This window comes from Musa acuminata, chromosome BXJ3-7 (assembly GCF_036884655.1).
Source record: "Musa acuminata AAA Group cultivar baxijiao chromosome BXJ3-7, Cavendish_Baxijiao_AAA, whole genome shotgun sequence".
Taxonomy (NCBI): domain Eukaryota; kingdom Viridiplantae; phylum Streptophyta; class Magnoliopsida; order Zingiberales; family Musaceae; genus Musa; species Musa acuminata.
Window position 1 is genome coordinate 3,929,862 of NC_088355.1, and position 15,615 is coordinate 3,945,476.

At 40.9% G+C, this 15,615-nt stretch overlaps 1 protein-coding gene across 4 annotated transcripts; it reads right to left on the reverse strand.

The window, feature by feature from the left end:
* Positions 1-11,221: 11,221 nt before the first annotated feature.
* On the reverse strand, positions 11,222-15,548 carry LOC135642143 (chaperone protein dnaJ A7A, chloroplastic-like). 4 transcript variants are annotated; one of them, XM_065158033.1, is made up of 6 exons: positions 14,596-15,548; positions 14,255-14,439; positions 12,287-12,335; positions 12,125-12,205; positions 11,776-12,025; positions 11,222-11,691 (listed from the first exon to the last, which is right to left on the reverse strand). In XM_065158033.1, exons 2-6 carry the CDS (start codon positions 14,383-14,385, stop codon positions 11,258-11,260), a joined length of 945 nt encoding a protein of 314 aa, XP_065014105.1. In that variant the 5' UTR covers positions 14,386-14,439; positions 14,596-15,548; the 3' UTR covers positions 11,222-11,257. The 4 variants fall into 4 exon arrangements, with proteins under 4 accessions (XP_065014105.1, XP_065014104.1, XP_065014107.1 ...); XM_065158032.1 differs by having other exon boundaries at positions 11,222-12,025; positions 12,125-12,167; positions 12,249-12,335; positions 14,596-15,546; XM_065158035.1 differs by having other exon boundaries at positions 11,222-12,025; positions 12,125-12,167; positions 14,596-15,544.
* Positions 15,549-15,615: the final 67 nt, after the last annotated feature.

A 15,615-nucleotide genomic window follows, 5' to 3' on the forward strand; every position in this document is an offset into this window, starting at 1 on the left:
GCTTTTTATAAATTTTATAAAAAATATAATGTTTATATTATGTTATAGTATTTTCATTAATTCCAGAATAATATTGTGATGCAATACAAAAATATTTTTTGTACTGTCTCATAGTATTTTTCTGATATTATTTAGAATAGTATAAAAATATTATAAGGTTTACCGTATGAAGTGATCCAGAGAGAAAGAGAAAAGAAAATAGAAATATTTTTTCGGGAATTTTGTTATTTATTTATTTTGGCAAAATAAATATAAAAAGGGCTTCACGTTGGTGGGGGGCAAATCAGTAAAAAAGTTGAAATAGTGGGGTTGGACAGTTGAGAAGGGTGAGGTTTGAATGGTGGTCACGGGCGCCGGTCGCGGGGCCCACTGAGCAGTTAACGGTCGCGCGTCAATCGCTTTCGCTACCCCTCGCGCGCGCGCGTGCCGAATACCGGCAGTCTTCGCCTTCCTCTGCGGCCCACCACTCGACGCGTGTTGCGCTCGTCAAAAGATCGCGGTATATTTTATTTCGGCTCCCCTCCTTTTTCCACACACACACTCTCTCTCTCTCTCTTACGGCCGGTGGAAAAGATCCGATTCGATTGGGGTTTCGTCTGGCATCCGGCAACCCCCGGTCCCCACACACACGTGTCCCAACCAAAGAACGCCAGCTTCCCCACCTCACCTCTGTCCTCCCGCTACATTTTATCTTCACCCCTCTATGTATCAGTGATCATAAGATTAGCCACAGATTCTTTTAGCTGGGGTGTACATATATCTCATGTAATTGAGGTGTTGCAGTCTGCAAAGCTATGGGCCAATGTTTGCTTTTGTTCTTCGAAGCTATAGTGACTTCATCCATAGGAGGAGGGTAGCCGGTCACAGCAGCTTACGAGTCCTTTTCTGGACTCCAGCTAGATTTGCTCACCTTGTAGTTCGTACCTTACTCCATAACCACACACTATACTAGAGCACCAAATATTTAGAAAGCCACGGCTAACCTGTTCATGGGGCTCATGGTTTTCTAGGTCACGGCCATCCGTTGGAATCCCAGGAGTGATGCTGAATCGACCTGATATGTCTGGTTTGATCCTTTGCCAAGTCGAGTCCTTCTAACCTTCTGCTTGCTGAAGGGAATTGGATCAGGACTCAAAATGATCACATCATCTTTTGCTTTTCTCTTCTTTTGAAGCAGGTGGGCTCCTGCTGCCTGGGTAGTGAGCAGTGAGTGTCAAGCATTTCAAGTACAGAAGAAGGAGAAGAAGAAGAAGAAGAGAGGGGAGATGGGGCTGCTGTTGCCCTTTTGTACTTCTCCACATGCTCTTGTTACTGGTGACTGCTCAGGTTTTGCAGTCTTGTCATTGAGGATATTTGAGACCAAACCTTAAAGCTCTTCCCCAGAGGCTGCTTTTTGTCTGGGCCCTGCCCTGGCACGGCATGCAGTAGAAAAGCTTCTTCCGTTCCCATTAGTAGGGCTTTAGCTATGGAGGGCAATAATTGAGGCAGGTTAATGCCCTCATGAATGGGATCAAAAGGAGGACCTCTGACCCTCTGAGACAATCCCTTATATGGTCTCTGGCGAGCAGCTCCTCTGCCTCTTTTCCTCGAGGACAGGTTATCTGTTAAGGTCTCCAGGCAGCAGAGGTCAGAAGAGGTCCCCCTCGTGACTTTTGCTGGCGCTGCTTCTTACAACTGGCAATTGCCATGGTGGTGTTTGCAAACAGTGATGATACCATCCGTAGTAATAACATACCTGAGAATATGCTACAGAATCACCTTCTGAAGGAGCACTTCAGAAGGTCCCCCTCGTGACTCATGCATTACCCGTTCATCAGTGTCTTCAGTTGCCATCGCTCTTTCATGAGTCAAAAAGAAGCATGCACGACTGCGCACTTTGCTTATCATGTCCGACAAAAGGATCATTTGCTGCAATCTATCAGCAACAAATGAAGAGCACAAGGCTCCCTGGTGACATGGGTCATTTCCTTGTGTCTCTGTCTGCCCTTCAAGCACAAGCCCTTCGTTTCTCCTTCTGCCGTCTCCAACGAGGCCGCCATCTCACTACTGGCACAGCCTCTTGGTATGCAAACATTATCAGTCCCTGTGATCTTACTGGATGTTTCTTCTCTAATCTATTTATAGAAATCTATCTTCATACTCAATTTGCTGTGCGCTGAGTGACGAAGGAATGGTTTATGATCACGCCCTCAACAGTATAAACACCGAATGCTAAACACAGTCATCGTTTCAGAACTAAACTACTCCATCAGCTTTATCTTTTCTTTCCTTTTTTTTCCAAACCGAGCCAAGGAAGTCAACCAAGTTGTGCTGAAGATGGAGACCTGAGAGAAAAAGAAAGCAATGAAATATCATGGGATGCTTGACTCCCCCTTATCTTTGGAAATTAAGGCAGTCTCCATCTGGATCCATTTTGTCTATCCTGGTGTGTATCACTTATTTGTTGGCTTGTGATCATCCTCCTCTGTTTCAAGAGCAGGTCCCTCGCCTCGGCTTTCAGGCAACACCGGCCATGACATGACACCTTTGTCGAGTTCTGATGACCAGCCCTTGTCGCCTTATCTGAAACCACACGCTGCAGCAGTGCTCGGCTATTATCCATTTGTTTACTTACGGATGGAGCGTGACCCCACTTGATAAGAATCTTTCTTATCATTTATTTCAATAGGAATGCCTCTTTGGTATGTCAAAGAGAGCAAAGGAAACAGTGACCGGATTCAATGGCTTCCAAGGTCGGATAGATATGGGTTGGTCTAGTGGCATCTCTCTTGTCTCCCCCTCGCTTCCAATCCCACAACCCCTTTTTATCTGGCATCCAAGCCTCGTACCAGCTGAGCTAATATGCCAAATTTTGTATAGTGTACTGAAGTAGCAGATATCCAAACTGAGATTGCACGTGATAACTCTGGAAGGAGGAAGGAGGCTGAAATCCTTATAAAAATAGCTATATCTGTAGATGTTAATCACTTGCACACCATCACAGTTCTTCTACGTTGACTGAGTTATAGCTTGTGAATGAGTTATCAGGACTCGAGCATCATCACACTTCTTCTACATTGTCTGGGTTCCTAGCCCATCGACATAAAGGCCCAACGATGGATGCCCAGTCCATGGAAGAGTTTCTGAACGACCATTCCTTGGCCTCTTGTAGAAAGCTTTCTTTTTGTTTGTTTGTTTGTAGTGATAGGCTAGCGATGCTAACGTTGCATGATTCGCTCCCATGCGAACCACCAGTGGGGTGCATGATTAAGACCAGTCAACGGAAGAAACATAGCAGAGAATGCTCCCTTTGTCAGAACACAGGGAGCTCTATGATCCACATAACAATTCAGCTAAATTTTCTCCACCAATGAAGCCCTATGATTAGAAGCAGCGTTCTTCGCCATTTCCCCTCATGTCCTCGGTGCTGCAATGTTTCTGCGACTAAGAGCTATCTCTTGTCGTTCGTTGTCTAGGACTTGTAAGCATAAAAATCTGTAATTATGCTAAATCAATTATGCGGAATTAACCTATATGCCAGGATTGAAATTCAATACATAGATCTAATTATACGATGCGTACCTTTTGATGCCATCCGTTCAGAGATCTTGTTTGATCTGCTTAGCACACCGTGATCCAAGATTGCTGCAGGCTCCGTCTTCCGTCTTTAATCCGATCGCGCTCCGGAATCTACAGGGAGTGCGAAGAGTAGACCCTTTCTCCTCTCTTCCTATCCTTTCACAGGATCACACAGATTGATGGATTTGGGGAGAGGGCTTTTGGGGAGAGAGTCGAGGAGAATAACTGAATTCCTCAACGGAGAGGTGCGACGCTCTAACACACTAACCACCCTTTAACAACCCCTAGAGATCCTGTCCTTTAATAGGCGAGAGCAGAGGGTCTACGATGAGATGAGATCTCAGAAGATATCCTCCCATCAAGAATATCTCCGAGGAATCGTTCCGTAGTGGACTTAGTCTAGCTAAAATATCGCAACGGAACCCAATTCTATTATATATCTTATTCAATAAAAGGCCACATATTCTAACATTCTCCCACTTGGCCCATTAATTGATAAGATATAAAAGAGATACAAAATCAAAACAAACAAAACAAAATTTGTTTGAAAACAATTTTACCTAATTGGATTCCAAAAATTTTTTTTTGAAAAGCATTTTATACATGGCCATGTTTTAAAATAAGCCAATAAGTCCAATAATCACAATAATACTATATTAAGTCCAACTATCAATGCGAGTCATAGCGGTTGTATTTCATCAATGTCATACTCCCTTCTATGTACCACAACATTGTTAGTCTTTCCTAACATAGTCCATAATGACCCCTGTAATTTGTCTTGTCAAGACAATCCTGTTATTACATTCAACCATAATATGCATAAACATAAATGTAAACAGGATAGCAGAAACAGATAACTTTAATTAAGTAAAATGTCAATAATAGCATCCACATAAACATGCATCACCATATCCTTTATGACTTGCTCACAAGCCCCATTCTAAGAACATGTTCTTTGAATATTTTGCACTGTAAGGCTTTTGTCAATGGATCAGCAATCATCATAGTGGTGCTCAAGTTCTCAATTGACACTTGCTGTTTCTGGACTCTTTCTCTAACCACCAAGTACTTTATCTCAATGTGCTTGGAACCACTAGAGTACTTGCCATTCTTAGAGAAGAAAACTGCTGCGGTGTTATCACAAAATATCTTCAGCGGCTTGGCAATTGAGTCGACCACACCAAGTCCTGAGATAAAATTTCGCAGCCATAAAGCTTGATTTGTGGCCTCAAAGCATGCCACAAATTCAGCTTCCATTGTTGATGATGCAATAAGCGATTGCTTTGCACTTTTCCAAGAAATTGCCCCACCAGCTAACATAAATACAAATCCTGAAGTGGACTTCCTGCTGTCGAGGCAATTTGCAAAATCAGCATCTGAATATCCAGTTACTTCAAGCTGATCAGATCTCCTGTATGTGAGCATATAATCTTTTGTCCCTTGTAGATATCTCATTACTTTCTTTGCAGCTTTCCAATGTTCCATTCCTGGGTTGCTTTGATATCTTCCCAACATTGCAACTGCAAAACTGATATCTGGTCTTGTACATGTTTGAGCATATAATAGACTTCCAACTGCGCATCCATAAGGAATATTCTTCATTTGATTCTTTTCTAAGTCATTTCTTGGGCACTGGTTTTGACTGAATTTTTCACCTTTAGTAATAGGTACATCATTGGTTGAGCAAAGCTGCATATTAAATCTCTCCAAGATACGATCAATATATCCTTTCTGAGACAATCCTAATAATCCTTGAGATCTATCCCTGAATATCTCAATGCCAATGACGTAGGATGCCTCATTCATATCAACCATCTTAAAGTTCTTGTTGAGAAACATCTTGGTTTCGTGCAATAAACCAAGATCACTACTGGCAAGTAAAATATCATCCACATATAATACCAATATAATAAACTTGCTCCCACTTACCTTCAGATATATACACTGATCAACAGTGTTTTCCTTAAATCCGAAGGAAGTAATGGTATTATGAAACTTTATATACCATTGTCTGGAAGCTTGTTTAAGGCCATAAATGGATTTCTTAAGTTTACAAGCCCAACTTTCTTTTCCCTTTTCTATGAATCCTTCGGGTTGTTCCATATAGATTTCCTCATCCAGATCCCCGTTCAGAAATGCCGTTTTCACATCCATCTGATGCAATTCAAGATCATAATGAGCTACTAATGCCATAACGATTCTCAATGAGTCCTTTTTAGAAACAGGAGAAAAAGTCTCATTATAGTCGATGCCTTCCTTCTGAGAAAAACCTTTGGCCACAAGTCTGGCTTTATATCGTTCGATATTGCCCGTTGAGTCACGTTTTGTCTTAAAGACCCATTTACAACCGACTCTTTTACAATCATTGGGCAATTCAACGAGATCCCAGACATCATTCTGTACCATTGATTTTAACTCTTCTTTCATTGCATCATACCATTTTTCAGAATCGTTACTTTCTATGGCTTGTGAAAACGATAAGGGGTCTCTTTTTATTCCTATATCATAATCTGATTCTTGTAGATATACAACATAATCATCAGAAATGGCATGTTTCCTTTTCCTTTGAGATCTTCTCAAATCTGCCAATTGTGATTGTTCTACAAGATCATCAGCGGCGACATCAACATCATGTGAGAGTTCTTGGATGTTATTTTGTTGTTCACCCTCATCAATACTCTCATTGATTTGAGGAACAACAATCTCTCGGATAGGAGATGATATGGGAGAATTAACCTGAATCTCCTCAATATCAAAATTAATCCTTCGAGATTTTTCACTCCCACTGATTTCGCCATTTTCTAGGAATTTTGCATTACCAGATTCTACTATTCTCATACTATGATTAGGGCAATAAAATCTGTATCCCTTGGATTTTTCTGGATAACCAATAAAATATCCTGAAATAGTTCTTGGCTCCAATTTCTTTTCATGTGGATTGAATACTCTTATCTCTGCAGGACATCCCCAAATATGTAAATGCCTCAGACTGGGCTTCCTACCAGTCCATAACTCAAATGGAGTCGATGAAACTGACTTGCTAGGAACCCTGTTCAAGATGTACATAGCTGTCCTAAGAGCTTCACCCCACATCGACTCAGGTACAGAGGAATAACTCATCATGCTCCTAACCATATCCATCAGAGTACGATTTCGCCTTTCAGCAACACCGTTCTGCTGTGGCACACCTGGTAATGCATATTGAGCACAAATACCCCGTTGTTCTAGGAATCTAGCAAAAGGACCAATATTCTGACTAGATCCATCATATCTGCCATAAAATTCACCACCTCTGTCAGATCTGACAATTTTAACTTTTCTATCTAATTGTCTCTCAACCTCATTTATGTATACTTCAAGAGTATCAACGGCTTGAGACTTTTCATGTATTAGATAAACTTTGCCATATCTGGACAGATCATCTATAAATGTGATGAAATATTTTTCTCCACTAAAACAAGAAATGTGGAGTGGTCCGCAGATATCAGTATGAATAATCTCAAGGAGTTCTTTACTTCTTGTGGCATTTTTCTTTATTTGTTTAGTTTGCTTTCCCTTAATGCAATCTATACAAATATCAAAATCAGTGAAGTCTAAATGTTCCAAAATATTATCCTTCACTAATCTTTCAATTCTTTCCTTGGAGATATGCCCCAATCGTCTATGCCACAATATGGAAGATCTTTCATTATTGAAACTACGTTTCAATCCAACATTTGATTGCAGGGTCATTAGTGTCTTTGCAAACTCAAGATCCAAATTAATTCTGTATAAACCATCACACAGAATTCCAGAACCAACTTTTATTGAATCGTAAAATATGCTGAGTTTGCCACTACCAAAAGAAATACAATATCCCAACTCATCAATTCTAGAAAGAGAAATCAAATTTCTAGAAATTGTAGGAACATAACATGTGTCAACAAGATCCATCAAGTGACCCGTCTCTAAGCGTAGACGATAAGTTCCCATTGATATCACTTTCGCTTTAAGACGATTTCCCATAATGATGAATCTTTCATGTTCTTTTGGTTTCCGAATTGAAAGGAATCCCTGCATATTATTTGTAACATGAGTTGAAGCACCGGAATCTATCCACCAAGTGTTAGAAGGAACTTCTGTAATGTTTGATTCGAAACATACAAAGGTCGAGTTAATACCTTTCTTTTCGAACCAAGTCTTGCGTTTAATGCAATCCTTCTTCACATGTCCTTTCTTGCCACAAAAGAAGCACTTTACAGTAAAGGCTTTCTTTTCATTAGTCTGTTTAACATTTCCAGACTTAGCAAATCTCTTTGATGGATGATGCTTCAACTTTCTTTTCTTGTTACCACCTCCTTGAGTAGTTGTCATGACATTATATGAATTTTCCTGCCTTAATCTCAATTCTTCCTGAACACACATGCTAGTCAACTCATTCAAGTCCCACTTATCCTTATTTGTATTGTAGTGAATCTTGAATGGGCCAAACTGAGAAGGAAGAGAATTAAGAATAAATTGCACGAGGAAAGATTCATCAACATTCATGCCTAATGTTTTAAGTTTTGCAGCTTTGTCAGCCATATTGAGGATATGATCCTGAATTCCTCGAGTACCATCATACTGAGCTGTAGTCAGTTCTTTCATCAATGTGCCAGCCAATGACTTATCAGCAGATTTAAATCTGTCTTCAATAACCTTTAAATATTCCTTTGCGCTAGTTGCAATCGGTAATGAAGTCTTTATATTATTTGCAATTGTCATTCTTATGAACATTAAACTAAGCCTATCAGATCTTTCCCAAGCCTTCATTTCATTAACTTGTTCTGCAGTACTTTCATCAGTCAAGTCTGCAGGCTTTTCAACAAGTAATGCTAGATCAAGATCTAATACGCCTAGTGTGAATTGCACATGCTCTAACCATTCTGAATAATTTGATCCAGAAAGTACAGGGACACTTGAAGCATATGAGTGTATATGCGGAAGTACCACTGCAAAAAGATATATAACAACATTAATGCTTTGAGTTTGTCAAAAATTGATGAACTATTGATATCATCTATATTACACCTTTGGGTGAAATATTGACATATCTAGTGTTCACTCAAGAATATTTTTGGAGGACTGATACCATCCTTGAGGAATAGGTATTGTTACCTTTGGGTATACAACCCTAAACTGCAAGGATATCTAAAATAGTATCATCCTACCCCATCATATAATTATTTGAATTAGATTCTCCTTTGGGATTATCTAAATCTCATAATTATATGTGCCATTATGAATATTATTTCTTTAATATCATTTAGGACTAATTCTTTAATATTATTTTATAAGTCATTAGTCCAGGTCACTTTGGTGGCTACAAGACTAATGCCATGATATAAAATAAAAAAATGTCCTATAAATGATAAAACTTTTATTGTAATTCATATCACAAAAGTTTATCATCCTAGGCCACTTTGGCAGCTACTAGTCAGATAGAACTTAGGGAAATGAATTACAAATAATATTCATCAATTTATTTAATTTTTGCTAAGCAATTCAATAATAAAATGACCATAATAATTATTGAATACTAATGCAAAACAGTTCAATAATAAAATAACAACAATAATTATTGAACATAATGCAAAACAATTCAATAATAAAATAACCATAATAATTATTGAATAATAATGCAAAACAGTTCAATAATAAATAACAATAATAATTATTGAACATTAATAAAACTCATATGATAATTTCAAGCATATACATGTGAATAAATAAATAAAAAATTCCAAAAACAATAATTGGATTTTAATTTTATTTACCACATATATAATGAATAATTCATATGAGAAAACCATAAAATAAACCATAATTTATAGTTTTTTTTTTTAATCAAAATTAAATCCAATCAAATAATCAAAAAATATAATCATGATTAAAATTAATCATAATTATAATAAAGGATATTTATCAATTTTATAATTGAGAATATAACCTAAATTTCTCAATTTCATAATGATAAAAAACCGATAATATTTGATAGGATATAAATCGAAAATATGCGAATGGCAGAACTGTAATTTGGCAGAAATTAGACCCGAGGGCAAAACCGTAAATATGTTGACAGAACATAAACTGTAATTACGATATTTGCAAAGGGTAAAACTGTAATTTTTCAAAACCCTAGCCTCGAGGACAAAAACGTAAATATGCCAACCCTAATCTGCCATCGCCGCCGCCGCCTGCGCGAGCGGCACTGCCGCTGCGGCCTGGCCGCCTGTGCGCGGCTGCCGCCTGTACGCGGCTGCGGGCTACAGCCTGTGCGCGGCTGCGGGTTGCCGCCTGTGCGCGGCTGCCGCCTGTACGCGGCTGCGGGCTACCGCCTGTGCGCGGCTGCGGGTTGCCGCCTGTGCGCGGCTGCCGCCTGTACGCGGCTGCGGGTTGCCGCCTGTGCGCGGCTGATCTAGTCTGCGCACGGCCACTGCCGCCACGGCGCTGCCGCCGCGGGGCATACTGCTCATGCGCGGCCATTGCCGCTGCGGCGGTTCCTGCCCGCGGGTGGCTGCTGCCAGCACGCGGCCGCCGCCTGTGCACGGCCAACTCACGCATGGCCGCCACCTGGGCTGTCTGCTGCGTGCGGCCGACCGTCGCATGGACGGATTCTGGCCGTGTGCGACCGGGGTTCTATGATGCCGTCGCACGGACGGAGTTCTGTTCTGTGATGCCGTCGCACGGACGGGGTTCTGTGATGCCGTCGCACGGACGGAGTTCTGTGATGCCGTCGCATGGACGGAGTTCTGTGATGTCGTCGCACGGACGGAGTTCTGTGATGCCGTCGCACGGACGGAGTTCTGTGATGCCGTCGCACGGACGGAGTTCTGTGATGCCGTCGCACGGACGGACGGAGTTCTATGATGTCCGCATATGGGACGAGTTCTGTAATATCCATATGACGAGTTCTGTAATGTCCACATATGGGACGAGTTCTGTAATGTCCGCATATGGGACGAGTTCTGTAATGTCCGCATATGGGACAAGTTCTGTAATGCGTACGCTACTCGGCGTAACCGCAGATTTGCAGCGAGGTCGACGGTGACCATTACTGCTTAGCAGTTCTTGGAAGATAAAGGTAATTATGCATCGTAAATTAATTTACAGATCTAATGCATGATTTCAAAAACCGGGCTCTGATACCAATTGTAAGCATAAAAATCTGTAATTATGCTAAATCAATTATGCGGAATTAACCTATATGCCAGGATTGAAATTCAATACATAGATCTAATTATACGATGCGTACCTTTTGATGCCATCCGTTCAGAGATCTTGTTTGATCTGCTTAGCACACCGTGATCCAAGATTGCTGCAGGCTCCGTCTTCCGTCTTTATTCCGATCGCGCTCCGGAATCTACAGGGAGTGCGAAGAGTAGACCCTTTCTCCTCTCTTCCTATCCTTTCACAGGATCACACAGATTGATGGATTTGGGGAGAGGGCTTTTGGGGAGAGAGTCGAGGAGAATAACTGAATTCCTCAACGGAGAGGTGCGACGCTCTAACACACTAACCACCCTTTAACAACCCCTAGAGATCCTGTCGCGAGAGCAGAGGGTCTACGATGAGATGAGATCTCAGAAGATATCCTCCCATCAAGAATATCTCCGAGGAATCGTTGGACTTAGTCTGGCTAAAATATCGCAACGGAACCCAATTCTATTATATATCTTATTCAATAAAAGGCCACATATTCTAACAGGACTTGCTCAGACTTTGGGATCTCCACCTGCACACGAACCAACTGATCTCCCCTGCCGTTCCGCTTTCCGAGGTAGGGAACCCCTTTCTTAGCCATTACCAGAGTTGTACCTGCCTGTGTCCCTGCCGGAACCTTTAGATCCACCATGCCATCTACCGTTGGAACCTTTAAGTGGTCCCTAAGATTGTGTATGGAGAATGTTGGTTCCATCCCTCTTCCGCACAGGATCTGAGAGAACTTCAATGAACACATAAAGGTCTCCAGGAGGGCTGCCTCTCCTTCCGGCGTTCCTCTCGGACCGAACCGGCTACCAGAATCGATTCCAGCTGGAACTTTCAGGCTTATCCACTTTATCCTCCACACACGACCATCTCCTCTGCATGTATTGAATGGGGAAGAGATTTCACCTGCACCGCCACAAGTTGAGCAAGTCATGACCTGCTCGAATACACCCAGTGGTGTCCTTGCTGAAGAGAAAACCTGCCCTTGACCTCTGCAAATGTTGCACTGGCTTGGATTTGTACCCGGTTTGCCGCCAGAACCATCACAGGTTTCACAATTTTCCAGCCTTGTAATCTCTATCTCCTTCCCAACACCAAAAATTGCCTCTTTGAAATCTAGGAGAAGATTATAGCTCTCGTCATCCCCCTGCATTGCCCTGTTGCGAGCAGCTCTGGTTACGCCCATCCCACCCATGCCTTTAAATAATCTCTCGAAGATATCAAATGGGTTGCTGAAATCCTTCAGTTCAGAGAAAAGTAAAACATTAGCAAGAAGCAGAAAGTTTATTGAAATTTATCTTTCACAGAAAAAAAGAACCTGCATCCGGCTGATACTCACCCCCATGCCCATGCCAGCACCTTTGAGGCCAGCTTCTCCATACCTGTCATACAGAGACCTCTTTTCATCATCTGACAAAACCTACGACATGGTGACTTTCAATCAGGAATGTTGTCAAATCTACCAGTTTTGAATAAGTATATTCGTGACAAAGGGAATAACCTCGTACGCATTACTAATCTCCTTAAACTTCTGTTCTGCTCCAGGATCTCTAAAACAAATAACACAGCCACAGTGAGCCCATCTCCAATTTTAGCAAAACTACTTGGTCATAATTGACTCGTAGTCTCAAAGTTAGCTTCAATATCTTTTCTCTATAATAAAATACAGGATAGGATCATGGCTTGAATATCTTTTCCCCATCATGAATACAGGATAAATCAAACCATTCTGCACTATATGAAGTTGAAATCAATTGGGGAAAAAAAGACTTCGCAAGATGAGAAGCTCAATCCAAAACAAAGAGGGTATGTGATTTCTACAGTCCTGACCTTCTATCTTATCAATAAAACCTGTTCATGTACTACTTTATATGTTTTCACTTCTCAGCTGCAACAGAGTTATTATATGCCTATTGCTGGGTTAATTTAAAACCACTACTTAAGAGGCAAACTAGTTTGTGGATGTTTTTGAGTTACTTAGGAGTTTAGACCACTCATGTACTGGACAGTTAGCTTTTCTAATGTACACAAGAATGATCAAATTCTATATAAGTAAAACAATGGTACTATACAATGCCTATGAACCATTGTATCCTAATATTGATGTGACACAATCTTCTGTTTGCATCCTATACTTTTAGAGTTTAGACCACTCACGTACTGAACAGTTGGCTTTTCAAACGAACACTAGAATGATCAAACTTCTATATAAGTAAAACAATGGTTCTATACAATGCCCATGAACCATTGCATCCTAATATTGATGATATAATCTTCTGTTTGCATCCTAAAGTAATTGTAGCTTGGACGATTTTACATGTTTGCTTTAATTGCTACACAAAGGAGAACAACATTAAAAGAAACAACTAATCCAGTTGTTGCATCAATCATTATCCTATTCATCTGTTGATTTTTCCTTATTGTTTTAGCTATGACTGCTTCTTTTCTTAATTCTTAATGCTTCTCTCTTCCTCTCTTCATTTTCCACTTCTTCATTTTCATGGCAAAGAATATCAGATGCGGAAGAGTTTTATAGAAGCAACTGATATTGACCTGACATTGGTTAGTTTGTTCAGACATAAAGTTAATCTTCGATATCATGCCTATATTTTAGAGCTACCTACATAGAGCAGACTTCCGCTTATAACAAAGACATGCTTTTCATGTGCATAAAGCCAGGGTACACCGTACCAAGCTGTAATGCCCAATATGGGCAACACATGCTGGTCCGATAAGGGACTGATACATGGACTGTTCTATATCGAGTAGTACACATTACATGGCCTCGTTTCGAGCAATACGAGATTTGTACTTGTCAGTAATGGTCAAAATCCGATCGTTACCGATCAAGGACCTTACCCTGTTTCAAACAATCAATTTGACTGTTTGAACCATAGAAAATAATTTTTAAACCCTTTCCTCCCCCTTTTTTCAACTCATTTCACTCTCAAACTCTTTCTCGCTCACATCTCTCTCTCGGTCTCACATTTTCACTCTCTTAAACTCAACAAGACTGTGATTTGTGGATTAGATCAAATTTGAGAGGATTAAGAGGAAGAACACTCTATTCAATAGGAATTAGAGACATCCAACTATCATAGTCATCTACCGAGCGTGCAAAAGCAAAGACAAACGCAAAGGGGAAGGCAATAGCATTACCAGCACTATTGGAAAGAATCAAGTCGGGCAATGAGACACTTTCTCAATCGCATTTAACAATCCGCTCGGTCTAGAGACATGATAGCAACGTGGACAACGGTGCCTCAACCGATGATGAGACCGAGCTGGGGAGTCCATGGTCCCGTATATATAATTTAGGGGTGGCGCATGATCCGAGGAGCAATATTTTACACGCCATCCAAGATTCAAATCATGAAGCTCGACAAGATCAAGTTTAGTGATTGCATGATAGTTTATTACAATTTGGTTAGTCAAAGATTACGTAGGTGGGAAAAATAGCAATGCTTACCCAATTTGAGGCATCAACACCATATTAGCAAAATGACAAGCCTTAACTCCTGGATATGCATTCCTAAGTATTGCTTGAGGTTGTATTCCCATCCGAGGCACTGAAGCACCTCTAAATGGTACAATTGTCATTGGAATGTGCAGCTAACAGGAAAGTATCAGCAGGTCAAACCTTCTAGTTTTTCTCTGCAATAACAAGTAAGATTATCAGCTTTCTTGAATCAATAAGAACACAAAGGTGAAAAAGATCACATGGTCACAAGCTAGTTATTTGCTTTTTATTCTATTCATTTTATCTACTGAAATAAAAACAAAGATCCACTAACGAATATGTCATATTACACTTTATTTGTGTGAGCTCTGACAATGCCCTCCGGTTACTCTTATGTTGCTTATGGACACACTAAATTGTAAAATCAGCTCAAATATCACAGACAACAAAATTCCCAGAGTGTGGGTGTTTGTGTGTACAGACACACACACACATACACACACATAGTAGGCCATGATAGGAGTGATATCTTCTAATCACTTCCCAGCCATCATACTACCACTTCTTCACAAAAATATATCAGCTGAAGAATAAACCAGTTAAAGAAATTCCAGATGTTTCTCCATTCTTCCGCCGCTGTCTATATGCTAACCTCACGCACTTCAGTATTCAGATTAACTCAATCTGCAGGCACATAACCCTAGCAGGTTGCCTTTGGATATAAATCCAAGATAAAGGTACATGGCCCTACCAAATTGCCCTTGGATAGGAATCCAAGATTCACGACAAATCAATTCCCCCGAAGTAAAGATATCAATAGCTTGGATTCTCAACCTACACATGAACTACCTCATACATATCCGTCTCTACAATCAGTCCATTCCATCAGATACTCCATGTCAATGGCCCTTAATGCACTGCCTTGGAATAAAAAGATAACTCCTCATCTCCAGCCAAGCAAGAAATCGATCTTATGGAACAAGATCGTAACAAAAAACAAACATATCATGCCCAAAACAGAAGCACCGATACCACAAAGACGATTCCGACATTCGCCTCGAGAAGAATGATTCTTACTTTAGACACGAAAAGGAAAATAGAGAAAAGAAAACAAAGCCGACGGCGACGGAAAGAGCAGAAGCGGAGATCCGCTTCTCCTTTGCTCTCTCACGAGCGGCCAGCGGCGACGAGGTGTATTCCGTGGGGAATGCTATGGGAGTAGGTCGGGGAGGTCGCGAGATGAGAGCAGGAGGGTAATTAATCGACGCGGGACGGGGAATGGGGAAGTCGTCCAATTAGTGCATCAAAATGATTGGCGGCGGAGGGTTCTCTACCTCGGTGTGGCCGCAAACTATCTGGAACCGTCCATC